This window comes from Hyperolius riggenbachi, chromosome 10, assembly GCF_040937935.1.
Source record: "Hyperolius riggenbachi isolate aHypRig1 chromosome 10, aHypRig1.pri, whole genome shotgun sequence".
Taxonomy (NCBI): domain Eukaryota; kingdom Metazoa; phylum Chordata; class Amphibia; order Anura; family Hyperoliidae; genus Hyperolius; species Hyperolius riggenbachi.
Window position 1 is genome coordinate 241,288,580 of NC_090655.1, and position 15,403 is coordinate 241,303,982.

Here is a 15,403-nt window from a genome sequence, read left to right on the forward strand (position 1 = left end):
CTGGTGCTCCCAGGCAAGAAAGCAATCTGTTACACCATGGTAATTAAACCTGCATTCAGCTCTGAGATGTACTGCTCAGGATTCTAGTAGTTGTAGCATTACTGATAGAGATGGAGGGATTTGTGCTGTTCATCATTACGTAGGGTAAGCAAGGCTGGATTTTTACTTGTCCCCCCGGAAGATTTCCTGCGTTTCCTCTTCCATGGGCAGCCCTCTTTTCCATGTGTAACACTCATGTACAGCTGCCCCTCTTTCATATATAGCTCTCTTGTGCAGCGGCTCCCCTCTCACATGTGTTGCTCCACATTAGCAGCCTCCCTTTTCCATATCCAGCAGCCCAAGGCCCAGACCATTGTGGCCTTCCCAGTAAAGGGCTAGTGCTTGGGGTAAAACCTCTCTCTGAGTCTGGCCGTTTGTGGTGTGAATGCTCTGTGTGTCACTCCCGAAGGAAGAACTATTACAAATAAGGCTAGCACTTCCTCATTAAGTATACCAAAACACACGCGCGCTGGCACTGGATGTGTCCTTCAGATGTAAAGATTAGCAACCAATATTAACCAATCTGTGTGCGTGTTTGTTACAGCCTCCCCTGTTCGCCTCCTCCCTTACAAAACAAAAATTATAGCATAAAGAGGTGGCGCTACTAGGGATCAGCTATGCACCTCAATTTCTCTATCCCAGTTCAATCAGGTAATGTAAAATTGACAACAGTCTCTCAATGCAGCCTGATCATGAATACATATCACTCTCCCTATATCAGTCCAATCAGGCTGTGACTAGAAGTGACAGTAGTTTCTTATGGTGGCTTGATCGCCTATCTTCAAATTACTTCAAATTCATCCTTGCTGGCAATAGATATCCTCCACCACACCCTTTGTGCCAAACTCACCGTCCACTTAGACCCCCAGACAGGTCTAGTTATGCCTTGGGACCATTACCAGGTCGTCCCCCACCTCTCTGGCATAGACACTGACGAATCACCCTTGTCCCTCTCTTCAACAGCTTGATATCCCCGAACCTCAATAAAAAGGGCCTCTCATAGCGTAATACTGTATAATATTTATTGCTTTAAAACATAAATTGCACTCACGTTTTCCAAGATAAAACCAAAGCACAGAGATTTTCTTGAGGCGGGCTCTCCCCCGATATTGTTGGCCGTAGGCAGGCTGGTTCCTGTAGTCCCTCCGTGTGCTACACTGTTGGTGCGCGTAGCCGGAGGGGAGCGCGCACCAACAGTGTAGCACACGGAGGGACTACAGGAACCAGCCTGCCTGCGGCCAACAATAACGGGGGAGAGCCCGCCTCAGGAAAAACTCTGTGCTTTGGTTTTATCTTGGAAAACGTGAGTGCAATTTATGTTTTAAAGCAATAAATATTATACAGTATTACGCTATGAGAGGCCCATTTTATTGAGGTTCGGGGAGTCCAGTAACACATATTAAGAAGATATCAAGCTGTTGAAGAGAGGGACAAGGGTGATTCGTCAGTGTCTATGCCAGAGAGGTGGGGGACGACCTGGTAATGGTCCCAAGGCATAACTAGACCTGTCTGGGGGTCTAAGTGGACGGTGAGTTTGGCACAAAGGGTGTGGTGGAGGATATCTATTGCCAGCAAGGATGAATTTGAAGGAATTTGAAGATAGGCGATCAAGCCACCATAAGAAACTGCTGTCACTTCTAGTCACAGCCTGATTGGACTGATATAGGGAGAGTGATATGTATTAATGATCAGGCTGCATTGAGAGACTGTTGTCAATTTTACATAACCTGATTGAACTGGGATAGGGAAATTGAGGTGCATAGCTGATCCCTAGTAGCGCCACCTCTTTATGCTATAACTTCTTTATTAAGTGTTCAGTCTGGTGTTCCAGGTGCTGCAGCAGACAGACGCGACACATCACTTTTATCGAGCATCTGGAGGCCATTGTTGTGGCCCAAATACAGCTTTAGACAAGAAAGGTTTATTCCTTATGTTGGTTTATATAAAGAATATGTAAAAAAAAATTGGTTTATGCCATTTGCTTGAATAAGAGTTGAACACTTATTAAGGAAGTGTTAGCCTTGTTTGTAATATTTTAAGGGGAATGTTGGGTGGTAGTCACCCCCATTTGGGCTTGTGCAATCATATACCAGGGAAGCATGGGACATCCATTGTACTTGACTCCTAAAGGAAGGTAATGTAAGATGTAATGTAAGGTAATGTAAGATGGATTGGGCATCAGGGGGGGGGGGGGGGGTATTAGTGGCCATCTAGTTGCCTCTTTTATCATGAGCTGTTGTGGAGCTCCTGTAGAGAGGGGAGGTTGCTGCCAGTGATCCTGTCTGCTGATTGGATGATGAGCTGCAGACCTTCTCGTGCATTGTGCCTGATCTCAACTACAGTTACTGAAGATGTGAAGACAATTATTTATTACAGTCCATGTTATGCCATTACTATTTTGCATAATATGCGTTAGGAACTAAAGTACCAGCAAGAACTGTACTCCCATTGGATGCACTGCTAAAATGTAATAAGCGAGGTGTAATAATCCATGTCACTAACTGTCCCTCCTCTGAGGAGAATGGCCAGACTGGTTGGAGCTGAAAGAAAGGCTGTGGTGTAGAACAAGGCACATATAGGGACATGTTATCTTCTATAACCCTAGCCCTCTCCCCTTGTGTATCATACTTGACTGTGTGCACTTTACCCAGAATTTGGAACTGGTAATTTTTACCACTACCATTCCAGTTTATGATCTGGAATTGTACTACTATCTGCATTGTGTTGTGTATCTTATTGCTATAACCTGTATTGTTGTATCTATGGTCTGTTACCTGTATTGTTCTGTCACCCCTGTTATCATTGTCTGTAATCCTATTTACTGTACAGTGCTGCGTAATATGTTGGCGCTATATAAATCTAATAAATAATAATAATAATATAACCATCACTATCTAACACTATAGACTGAAGTTGGTTCCCATAAAAAAAGTATCTTTATTACATTCACATACATGTAATAAGGTCACAGCTCATTCATAAAATCATTTACTATATCTTATGAAAACATAGGACAGATCAGAGTGATCAGATGACAGTAGTGCATTCTGACTGGAACAGCAGAACAGCGTAATAATGGACAAGGCCTGGCAGCCATGATGGAACAGAGGGGTCATGGTGTTACATAGAACAGGGTTATAATCAGCTATCAAAGAAAACATATCAGGAAACAAAGTATTGGACATCAGAATGACATAAGCAAACTATCATTATATACATTACCATCCTCTCCCCCTCTTCCCAGCCATATATGATATGAGATTTGGGATGCACAAGCCATCTTTGAATATACTGGGCTTATTTATACCCTAAATATTAGCTAGCATATTTCCAGGAACCCATAATCCACCTGTGAGTCACATGAGTCTCTACACCCGCTACCAGGATCCAAATTGCTTCCGGCCTGCAAATGAATGCATTTACTCTTCTTTGTAAAAGTAACAGATCAGACGAGGTTACATTACTAACGGAAATTAACGTTAGTAGTGTGTCTTACCTTAGCAATGGTAATGATAGTCGAGTACCATGGACCATGCTTATAGCGTAAATAGCAGTACACAGTAAGGGTTATATTGCCATGTGATTTCTAAGCACAGCAATATTACAATGATCTCCTTCATCAGGCCAATGTCTCCTTTCACACAGAAAGTTTTCTTACACTCATAAAAATGTAAATAGATTCACAGCTGTGTGACTTTTTTTCATGTGAAAGTAGGTGTCCTCTGTGAGAAAAGCATTTCCCACATTCTATGCATGAATAGGGTGTTCTCTGTGGATCTACTTTACTACCGATACTTTTCCTACATTTTGAATATGAGAATAGAGGCTCACCTGTGGCTTCTCTAGTTAGTAACTAAGTTTACTTTCTGAGACACCCATTTACTGCTCTCTGATCATGGAAAGGGCAACTCAACTGTGTGAGTTTTCTAATGTCTTAAAAAATAACATTTATCACTAAAACACTTTGAAAAAGATAAACCAAAGACGCTTGCTATTTCATTTCCCACAATTTGATCATGAATACAGCTTTTCATCTGTATGAAATTTCTCATGAAAGACCAGGCTTGCTTTCCAAGCAAAACATTTCCCACACTCTGAACAAGAAAAAGGCTGCCACTCTGGGTGAGATTTCTGGTGTCTCAGAAGATCACAATACTCATTAAAACCTTTCCCACACACAGAACAAGAGAAAGGAAGGATGCCTGTGTGACTACAGTGGTGACTAAGCAAGGTTTTTTTCTGCATACATTTTTTCCCACACTTTGTACAAGAGAATGGACGCTCCCCTGTGTGAATTTTCTGGTGTTGAATAAGATTTCCTTTTATACTGAAACTTTTCCCACACTCTGTACATGAGAATGAATGCTTACCTGGGTGACTTCTTTGGTGTATAAGAAGGCACCCTTTCTGAGAAAAACATTTGCCACACTCTGAGCATGAAAAAGGCTGCTTGCCTATGTGGGTTGTCTGGTGTCTAAGAAGGTCTTTTCTGTTATAAAAACCTTTCCTGCATTCTGAACATGGAAAAGAAGGGATGCCTGTATGACATCTCTGGTGTATGAGAAGGCGTACCTTTTTATTAAAAGATTTCCCACACTCTGAACATAAGAATGGGCTTTCCCCTGTGTGAAATCTCTGGTGTCTAAGAAGGTCTCCCTTCGTAACAAAACCTTTCCCACACTCTGAGCATGAGAACGGGCGCTCACCTGTGTGACTTCTCTGGTGTATAACAAGTCTTCCTTTCTGAGAATAACTTTTCCCACACTCTAAACATGGAAAACAACTCTCACCTGAGTGACTTGTCTGGTGTCTATGAAGGCTACTTTTATGATAAAATCTTTTCCCACACTCTGAACATGAAAACAGCTGCTCATCTGTGTGCCGTGTCTGGTGTCTAAGAAGAACTTTTTTGTCATTAAAACATTTCCCACACACAGAGCATGAGAATGGATGGATGCCTTTGTGACTTCTTTGGTGTCTAAGAAAGGTTGTTTTATAATTAAAACCTTCCCCACACTCTGAACATGAGAAAAGATGGACACCTCTGTGACGTGTCTGATGTGACAACGGTGCTGTATTCCATGGATGGAGATGTCCCTCTGAAGAGTTCCCAACATCATGTTTATCTGGAGAGAAATTACATTTTCTTTAGAAACTGAATTTTTAATTAGTAACTCCTCACAAAGCTATGGAATGGAAATTAGTCAATACAATATAATCCCAACATGAAAGTAATAGCCGCCTGGTAAGACAAAGTACACCACATTAAACTGAATCACAGCGTAGGTATACTGAGGATAATTTTAAATTAGGTAAAGGATATTGGCCTTTCATACGTTGTACAGTATATCCTCATTTGTTGGAACTATGATGTTATACTGAGGAAGGGAGATGGGCCTTTCATATGGTGTACAGTATCTCCTCCTCATTTGTTGGTACTATGATGTTATACTGAGGAATGGAGATGGGCCTTTCATATGGTGTACAGTATATCCTCCTATTTGTTGGTACTAGGATGTGATACTGAGGAATGGAGATGGGCCTTTCATATGGTGTACAGTATCTCCTCCTCATTTGTTGGTGCTATGATGTTATACTGAGGAATGGAGATGGGCCTTTCATATGGTGTACAGTATCTCCTCCTCATTTGTTGGTACTATGATGTTATACTGAGGAATGGAGATGGGCCTTTCATATGGTGTACAGTATATCCTCATTTGTTGGTACTAGGATGTGATACTGAGGAATGGAGATGGGCCTTTCATATGGTGTACAGTACCTCCTCCTCATTTCTTGGTACTATGATTTTATACTGAGGAATGGAGTTGGGCCTTTCATTTGGTGTACAGTATCTCCTCCTCATGTGTTCGTACTATTATGTTATACTGAGGAATGGAGATGGGCCTTTCATATGGTGTACAGTATCCCCTCCTCATTTGTTGGTGCTATGATGTTATACTGAGGAATGGAGATGGGCCTTTCATATGGTGTACAGTATCTCCTCCTCATTTGTTAGTGCTATGATGTTATACTGAGGAATGGAGATGGGCCTTTCATATGGTGTATAGTATCTCCTCCTCATGTGTTGGTGCTATGATGTTATACTGAGGAATGGAGATGGGCCTTTCATATGGTGTACAGTATCTCCTCCTCATTTGTTGGTGCTATGATGTTATACTGAGGAATGGAGATGGGCCTTTCATATGGTGTACAGTATCTCCTCATTTGTTAGTGCTATGATGTTATACTGAGGAATGGAGATGGGCCTTTCATATGGTGTATAGTATCTCCTCCTCATGTGTTGGTGCTATGATGTTATACTGAGGAATGGAGATGGGCCTTTCATATGGTGTACAGTATCTCCTCCTCATTTGTTAGTGCTATGATGTTATACTGAGGAATGGAGATGGGCCTTTCATATGGTGTATAGTATCTCCTCCTCATGTGTTGGTGCTATGATGTTATACTGAGGAATGGAGATGGACCTTTCATATGGTGTACAGTATCTCCTCCTCATTTGTTGGTGCTATGATGTTATACTGAGGAATGGAGATGGGCCTTTCATATGGTGTACAGTATCCCCTCCTCATGTGTTTGTGCTATGATGTTATACTGAGGAATGGAGATGGTGTACAGTATTTCCTTCTTATGTGTTGAATGAAGAGAAGGTGACTGTACACCTTGAAAAGGAAGCACAGAGATAATGGGAGCCCCAATAGCACAATATATGTCACCAAAACAAAATTATCAAAGGAAAGGAAGCGTAATATTCAGAAAGGTGTGTTGCAATGAGGGAAGCCAACCACATAAGTGGAGAGTCACAATTCCGACTCCACTTGGACGTCCAGAAAGGTACTGCATGCGGTCACATTCTTATGAAAAAACTGGTACTAGTCATGACAACTCTACGTGAGACCGAACACACCCCTCCAACAGGGTGTGTAAAGCACAGAGGGGGAAGAGGTGCCGAAGGATGTATACAATTTCGATAAAAAAAGTAAAGTTTAGAATAAGGGAAGTTGGCTTACCTCAATAATGACAAAAATTAAATTTATAATGCACCTTAGCCGGTCCCAAATTACAATCATCACCTGCACCTGCTGTGTCCTGTATCTAAAACTTTGCTTAACCCATCACTAACTTGACCCCCTTTATCTGATCTCAGTAGCCCTAAACCATTAAGCTAGCCATACATCTAGCGATTCTGAGTCAATCAACAAAGCGATTGACTTTATTAAGGAATCAACTTCAGTTTGGTTGATTGAAAGTCGATCAACTAGTGATCCACACACTACAAACGATATCCTCTGCGAGTCACCTTCACATTCAATCTGACTGATATTGCGTCTTCATGGTCTGAATTCAAACATCAATTCAGAACAGATCGAATGACATGTGAACAGAAATCCTGTGCGATCGGCCAATATCCTGCAATATCCAGCACTTGCTGTGTCCAATATCTAAAACTTCTCTTAAGCCATCACTAACTGGACCCCCTTCATCTGATCTCAGTAGCCCTAAACCATTAGCCCAGTCTAACCTCATCAGGTGAAAATTAAAACAATTTCAGCACTTGGTGTTTATAACTTACCTGTGCTAATATTCAGAGGACATTTGTCTTTTTTAATAGTTTGAATTTTGTCATCTTCTGAAGGCTGATTATCACTGCTTACATGCATTTCTTCATTAGTTATACTCGACATTTCACCTTCCTCCATAGACTGCTGAACACCCCTCACATATGTCTCTTCTTCCTCTTTAATTGTCCTCATCATGTCGCCCTCCTGTATAGTCTGCTGATCACTCCTCACATATGTCTCTTCTTCCTCTTTAATTGTCTCCATCATGCCACCCTCCTGTATAGATTGCTGATCACTCCTCGCATATGTCTCCTCTTCTTCCTCTTTAATTGTCCCCATCATGTCACCCTCCTGTATAGATTGCTGATCACTCCTCACATATGTCTCCTCTTCCTCTTTAATTATCCTCATCATGTCACCCTCCTGTATAGATTGCTGATCACTCCTCACATATGTCTCTTCTTCCTCTTTAATTGTCCCCATCATGTCACCCTCCTGTATAGATTGCTGATCACTCCTCACATATGTCTCTTCTTCCTCTTTAATTGTCCTCATCATGTCACCCTCCTCCATAGACTGCTGATCACTCCTCACATATGTCTCTTCTTCTTCCTCTTTACTTGTCCTCATCATGTCACTCTCCTCCGTAGTCTGCTGATCACTCCTCACATACGTCTCTTCTTCTTCCTCTTTACTTGTCCTCATCATGTCACCCTCCTCCATAGTCTGCTGATCACTCCTCACATATGCCTCATCTTCTTCCTTTCTCATTAATTTACTTTCCAATTCAGATTGCTGTTGAAACTTCACATGAGTATCAGTTTTAAGATCAGTAAATTCTACACTCTATATTAAAAAAAAAAAAAAAAAAATCAAGAGAAATTTTTTTTTAGACTTGTAACATTTAATAAACTGAAACCACGGAATATAATTTCATACAATTTGTCGCTTTTTAGCTTTAATCCTTCAGTTCCACCTACCTGATAACGGCAAGCATAGTTGTGGTCTTCCAGTGGACAATCCTGGGAGTAAAGAGGACCTGTACATCTCTCTGGTGGGCTTCCGTTCCTGGATCCATCTGTAGGAAAAAGACACACTTGCTGCATATTTTGTCTCTATGTGTTTATCAGATAATGGGGGATCTGGGGGGGGGGGGGTCCCTCCATACTGCTCTCTCCCCTATAAGAAGCATAAGTCTCCTCTCACTTGGTGATGTGAGGGGTGGCTGGTTCTCCATCATGATGTCCTTGGAGAGGTCTTTGTGTCCTTCTACATTCTGCCACGCCTCCTTGGAGGAGAAGGTTGGGACGTCCTGACAACCTATAGGAACCTGACACACAAAATGACACGGTCACCATCCACATCTCCCTTGCTATTAATGGGCAATGTCCAATAATTCCCAGCACTGCTCACCTCTCCCATCAGCAACTCACTGATCTTGTTGATGACTTGTAAAATCTTCTTCTTCATGGTTCTCTCAGGTACCAAAAAGTGAGGCGGGGGAACTATGATTGTCACCTGGTCACCAGACTTCACAGGAGGAGTACCCTGTATTGAAAAACACCAGCAATGTTATGTGACCTCCCAAAATCCTTCTCACCTCCCTGGTCATGCTTGTGTTTTATTAAGCTGTATGATACTCAAATTTCATATTTGGGCTAAAACAATAAACACGGCATAAATATGAATCAAAAAAAAAAAAATATATATATATAAATGGTTTCCAAGTTGTTGGAAGGGTTTCTTCTTCACTCAGGAGCAGGAACTGATAAGGTTGCTGTTCTAAAATGATCAGATTGTATTTGGCTGTTTGTGCAGAGTAAATATGTATGAAATGCTTCCCCTGTGTCCAGGGCTTAAGAAAAGAGCCTTCTCTATATTTTGTTTTGCTCAGGAATTACTTAATTACAAGACAATCTGATAATCTCTCAAGGAAACAGGTAATTTTGTCAAAATGTAGTGAAAAGGAAGAAAGCCTTGCCCTAGAGTAGACCATCCCTTCCGCCTCCAATCCATACATTCAGCACTAGCCTGGATCTCCTCATACCTCTCTTATCACCTCTTAGCAACCTCTTTCAATGGTTCCTTCTCAACTCTCACCCCCTATTGGTCAGAGTCACCAAGGGCTCTGTTCTGAGCCCTCTACTGTTTATGCCTCCATCAGCGAAGTCATCTCCGTCCTGGGCTTTAAATACCACCTATATACCGATGTTACCCAGATGTATCTCAATACACCCATCTCTCCACCTCCACCATGGACAAGGTCTTCTCCTGCCTCTCAACTACCTCCTCCTGGAGGTCAGCCAGGTCCCTAAAGCTTATCTTGGATAAAATTGAGCTCCTGATTTTCCCACCCTGCGTTGCACCACCCCTCCTGGATATCCACGTCACAATCAATGGCACAACCATCCGCCCTACGTCCCAGGCCCGTCAGTATGCAAGAGCGGGGGGAGCGAGTGTGCTCCTCTCCTGTGACATCACTGTTGACAGCACTGATTGTAGGAGAACGACGAGTGATGGAGGGGAATGGGAGGCACGGTAAGTATTTGCTGCTAGCTCTCTACCCACTGCACATTCTGTTTATTTGAACTAGTTTCCCTCTGAGAGCTTTTTCCCCTTCAGGAACAGAGCAATGTTCACATTTCAGTGCTGCTCCCTTTTATTCACCAATATCTTTATCAGTACATATCACAACAAAATAATTATGTTCCTATCAGAATGTATGGCGACAACATTTTATTTAGAAAGGTGTATATTTTCAGTTTTGCGTCTGTCACTAATTACAAGCCCTTATTTGCAAACATAGCAGTAATATACCCTTATAACATACTGTACATATTAAAAAAGTTCAGTCCCTACGGTAACTATTTATGTTTTATTTTATTAAATGTCATTTTTTTCAATGTAAATGTTTAATTTTGGTCACCATGAGAGAGTGTGGAAGGTAATGGGTTAACTTTAATGGGATATGTATGTACTTTTTATTTTTTTTAAATAATATATCATGGTTTGACAAGGTTTTTTCTTGTTGTTTGTGCCACTACCATTTTAGCAACCCCCTGTGTGGGGAATATGTGCTCGCTGTATGACTTTGTACCCCTTGTTTGATCTTCTCTAATACCACACCCTTGAAACTAAAAAATGTATGTAATTGTAATTTTACTACTTGGCCACAAGATGTCCCCAAGTTCTTTCTTTTTAGTACGCTAAAAGGAAGGAACGTGTGTATGTGTTACTTTTATTTTATCAATGACCACAGCAGCTCATTGATGCTGGTTGTCATTGATCATGAGTACTTAGATCGGTGAATGACTGATATGTGTGCTAATAGGCGGTGATGAGGTCACCCAGGAGAGCGAGCGGGAGCACGTAGCAGTGAGGGACAAATATCTACATCTGTGGGACTTCAGATGAAGTCCTGCTGGGCCTAGATAAACTGCACTTGGTGCAACAAACAGTTAAAATGGCTTACCCTCCATCTACCACGCTTTAACTCTATCAGCCTGGCTCCTTTTCCACAGCTCTACCTTATATGTCCCTCTCCCATCCTTTAGATTGTCATCCTTTGGCAGGGTCTCGCCCTCTTAGTGTGTCCTTGATCCCGCAATTCCACCATTTACACCCTTCCCAAGGACTTATTCAGACTTGATTGCTGGGTCTCTGTAAAATCACGTGATCATGCATCTTATACCCTGTTTTCATGTATAAAGTTGTGCTATGTTATATAACTGTGTGCTATCTCTCTGTCTGTCACCCCTTGTTTACATTGTATGTATTCCTATTTATTGTCCAGCTCTGTGTAATATGTTGGTGTTTTATGAATACAATAAATAATAATAAAAATAATGAATTAAAACCAGTATTTCTTTGGCTTTTGGTAGTTATATGCTGTGCCTAACGATTTACAGCATAAATGCCATTTTGAATTTTACACCTCTTTACAAACCTTGGAGATTGCTGCAGCCGTGCTCCCATCTGTGTACAAGTGTGGCAACACTTCGCTGATGCTTGGAGCCACTCGTACACAAGCGCCTTCGTGCTACTGCACTGACACAGTCCATGAAGTGCGTCTGCACAGTGTGGCCATGCTCATTCAGATACAGAAGCGTGACTGCTGTCAGAGGGTCCCGGGCAGCAGCGGTGGTCTGCAGGAGGATATGGGAAGTCTCTGGAGTATCCACAGGCTTCCCTCTACTGAGATAAGTATCTTCTCCCCACCTAAAGTTACAGGTTTGATTTATTAGACATAAGTGTGATGTCATGTGACCATCCCACAATAGTACTCACCACCAGGGATGAGCCGGCTGGTACGATATTGAATCTGTGTATTGGTAGGTGTAATAAATATTTGTTGGTTGCTCTGGGCAACAGCTCTACACCTTTGTTAGGCACCTTATCACAGAAAGTGTTCAGCAATCTTATCGCTTAGTTTACCTCGGCAAAGCAATCAGTCTGTAGAATCTTGTGCGTTCCATGCAATTTGGTCCATCCCTTATCTTATAATCTATGATACGCTGCACTTAGGCCTATATAAAGCATGCAGTTACAGGTAATGGAAGTTACAAGAAGTCTGATGTGAAGCCGGAAGTTGAGGGGAAAGATGGAAGTCAGAAGTGACTCTCTGGAGCCCGTTGGCTCTTTTAACTAGCCTCTAAAGAGTTAAATGTGACATCATCCAGCAGGGATTGATCAATAACCCATCGCCTGCTATTGGCTGATAAGAACACGTGATATCATGACAAGCACAGTCTTTACTGCGCATGCACTGGAAAATTCTATTTTCCAATGCCCTTTCCCCTTGTTCTGAGGAGAACATTGTTTAATGTACTTGTGAGAATATTTTCATAACAATGGCTCATGTTTATGTTGTTTATCACCAGCTGGTCTGGCCTCTGCACTGGCTATCTCTGCTACAGCATTGGGAGTTCCAGTACCATGTTCTACTGAAAATCAGAACTGTCTTTATTTCTCTGCAAGAGAAATACTCCTTAAAGGGAACCTTAACTAAGAGGGATATGCATGTTTCCTTTTAAACAATACCAATTGCTTGGTAATCCTGCTGATCTCTTTGGCCGCAGTAGTGGCTGAATCACATACCTGAAACAAGCATGCAGCTAATCCAGTCTGATTTCAGTCAGAGCACCTGATCCGCATGCTTGTTGCAGGGCTGTGGCTAAAAGTATTCGAGACACAGGATCAGCAGGAAAGTTAGGCAACTGGTATTATTCTAAAAGGAAAAATCCATATTCTTCTCAGTTTAGTTTCTCTTTAAAGAGACACTCTGCAGAGCAAGTCCTTTTATTAAACCAGTTAGGTAAAGTGACTCTGAATTCAAGCATATCATACTTAAATTGTAACAGTAGGCACAGGCCACGCCATAAAGGTTTAGTTCTTTTATGTCGCCATCTCTTGCGGCTGCACTGTACGTTTCTTTTCATGGGACACTTCCACCATCACAGATGGAAGGCGGACGTGTCAGGGTGATGGAGAGGAGTGTGCAGCACAGAGATCACTTTCTGCCAGGGCCTGTGTCCACCAATTTGCAGGATCACATTTTTACTGGTTAAGTTTGTGTGTTTTTTAATGAGCAAGGTCATGTGACTTCCCAAGATCCTCCTCACCTCTCCGGTCAGCAGGAAGATGATCTCCAGGGTGAGACTGAATATCTTGTCAGTCATGTGACCCCAGTCCCCGTCCATCCTCACTGATGTGGTCATGTAATCCATACAAGCAGTCCTTATCTGTAGGCAGATAACATGAGAATTATCGAGACTGCAGGAACTTGGGCTGTATTAGGGCAGGGAAGTATTACATGTGCTACACACTGAGGGTTATACCTCATGATATTAAAGTCAACCTGTAGTGAAAGAACAAGACAAGGCACTAAGCACCATATCCATAGTGGAGATCACCCACATCAGAGATAAGATGCAGGCTGTACAGAGAAACCTCAGGGTCAGTCCAGCACAAAGACTAGGGGTGTAAGACACAGGCAGGCACAGCGTACACTGAATGGCACAATCTCATGCTGTAGCTTGCATTGTGTACAGGAACATCTGCACAGCCTGCGGGATAAACCCTACCAAATGATAGGAGATTCCACAGAAGGTTACAGAGGAGAACAGGGCTAAGATCCTGTAGGACATCTACATCCAGATGGACAGACAGGCTCTGGCTAATCAACCGGCCATCAAGGTAGCAGACAAACACCAGAAGACAACAGTGGTGACAGATGTGGCAGCTCCAAGTGACAGCAACATCAGAAAGAGGAGAAGGAGGAACTGAAGTACCAGAGCCTGAGAGTGGAACTAGAGAGACTCTGGAGGGTGAAGACCAAAGAGGTCCCAGTGGTGGCAGGAGTAGTCATTGCTTTCACTCCTAAGCTAGGAGATTGGCTCCAACAGATGTCAGGAACATCAGAGCTCTCTGTCCTGAGAAGTGCAGTGATAGGAACAGATAAGACTCTGTGCAGGACTCTCCAGCTCACAGGCCTCTGGTAGAGCTGAGGATAAAGAAGACATAATATATACACTGATCCATATACTGTATGTGTGTAACAGCAGATACTAGTGATTGGGGAAGGATATGAGGGTTACTGGGTGTAAATATAAGATACTCTCTTCTTACCTCTTCTGCCGCCAGTCTCAGCAATGTCTACTCTGTACTTCCTCCCTCTTCATCTATGGCTTATTGGCTTCCTGTGTATTCCATTCTGCATACATAAGTGACATCACCATCTTGTGGAGAATAGGGGAACTGCAGCGCTCTTGAATGCCTGTTTTGTTCAGTGATCAGATACGGGCTGCAAGCGTACCTCCCAAGTTTTTGAGATGAGAAAGAGGGACACTTAAGCCATGCCCCTGATCACGCCAGCGCCACCATCACACCCCTAGCAGTGTTGCCAACTCATCCATTTAATTACTGACACATATGAATTATACAGGTTTTGTGGCTAGGTAAATGCAGTTAAGGCACTGATTATGTGCAAATAGGCCCAGAACCTGTATAACTTAGATGTGTCAGTAATTAAAGGGATGAGTTGACAACACTGACCCCTAGTCACACATACCATAAAGATTTCATAAGAAAAATATGTTATTTTATAATTCAAACCACACTGGTCCTTTCTATCCTGGTTCATTTTCCTTCATACTAACATTTTAAAATTCGTAGTATATCAAGGTAACCTCTTGAGGACCATGGTGTTAAACCCCTCTAGTGACAAGGACATTTGTAGATCAATTGGCCACTGCAGCTTTAAGGCCAAGCTGCAGGGCCACACGACACCGCACACTGGTGATTCCCCCTTTTTCTCCCCACCAACAGAGTTGAATGTTTACTTATTTATTTATGTTTGTTTTTAATAATAAAAAAGTGTTTTTTGTATGCTTCTCATACTCCCCCCTCCCTCCCTCCCCCTGCCAGCCAATCCACGTGATCAGCAGCCGATCACCCCTGTGCCTAAGGAGGGGACAGCCGTGTCACACGGCTGTCCCCAGTACAGAGCTGCTGCATATCGCAGCGCTGTACAGGTACTTAGATGGCGGTTTCGCCCTCTAACAGTCTCCCGAGCTGCGATTGCCTCTCGGAGACTGAAGGCGGAGCTCCGCCCACTAAGCAGGAGATGCGCTATATTTATAGATATAGAAATATAGAAATACAGTGGCTTGCAAAATACGTTTGTGGCAGTAATGTGACTAAATGTGGAAAACTTCAAGGGGGCCAAATACTTTTGCAAGCCACTGTATATATATTTACATAGAAAGGGGTGCAAACAGTGGCAT

General features: G+C 42.5%; 1 protein-coding gene across 2 annotated transcripts; it reads right to left on the reverse strand.

The window, feature by feature from the left end:
• Nucleotides 1-2,969: 2,969 nt before the first annotated feature.
• On the reverse strand, nucleotides 2,970-14,318 carry LOC137535040 (oocyte zinc finger protein XlCOF22-like). Of its 2 annotated transcripts, none has more exons than XM_068256803.1 (7): nucleotides 14,247-14,318; nucleotides 13,241-13,360; nucleotides 9,033-9,167; nucleotides 8,826-8,949; nucleotides 8,600-8,697; nucleotides 7,631-8,465; nucleotides 2,970-5,165 (listed from the first exon to the last, which is right to left on the reverse strand). In XM_068256803.1, exons 2-7 carry the CDS (start codon nucleotides 13,343-13,345, stop codon nucleotides 4,054-4,056), a joined length of 2,409 nt encoding a protein of 802 aa, XP_068112904.1. In that variant the 5' UTR covers nucleotides 13,346-13,360; nucleotides 14,247-14,318; the 3' UTR covers nucleotides 2,970-4,053. The 2 variants fall into 2 exon arrangements, with proteins under 2 accessions (XP_068112904.1, XP_068112905.1); XM_068256804.1 differs by lacking the exon at nucleotides 14,247-14,318 and adding an exon at nucleotides 13,910-14,139.
• Between the last annotated feature and the right edge of the window lie 1,085 nt (nucleotides 14,319-15,403).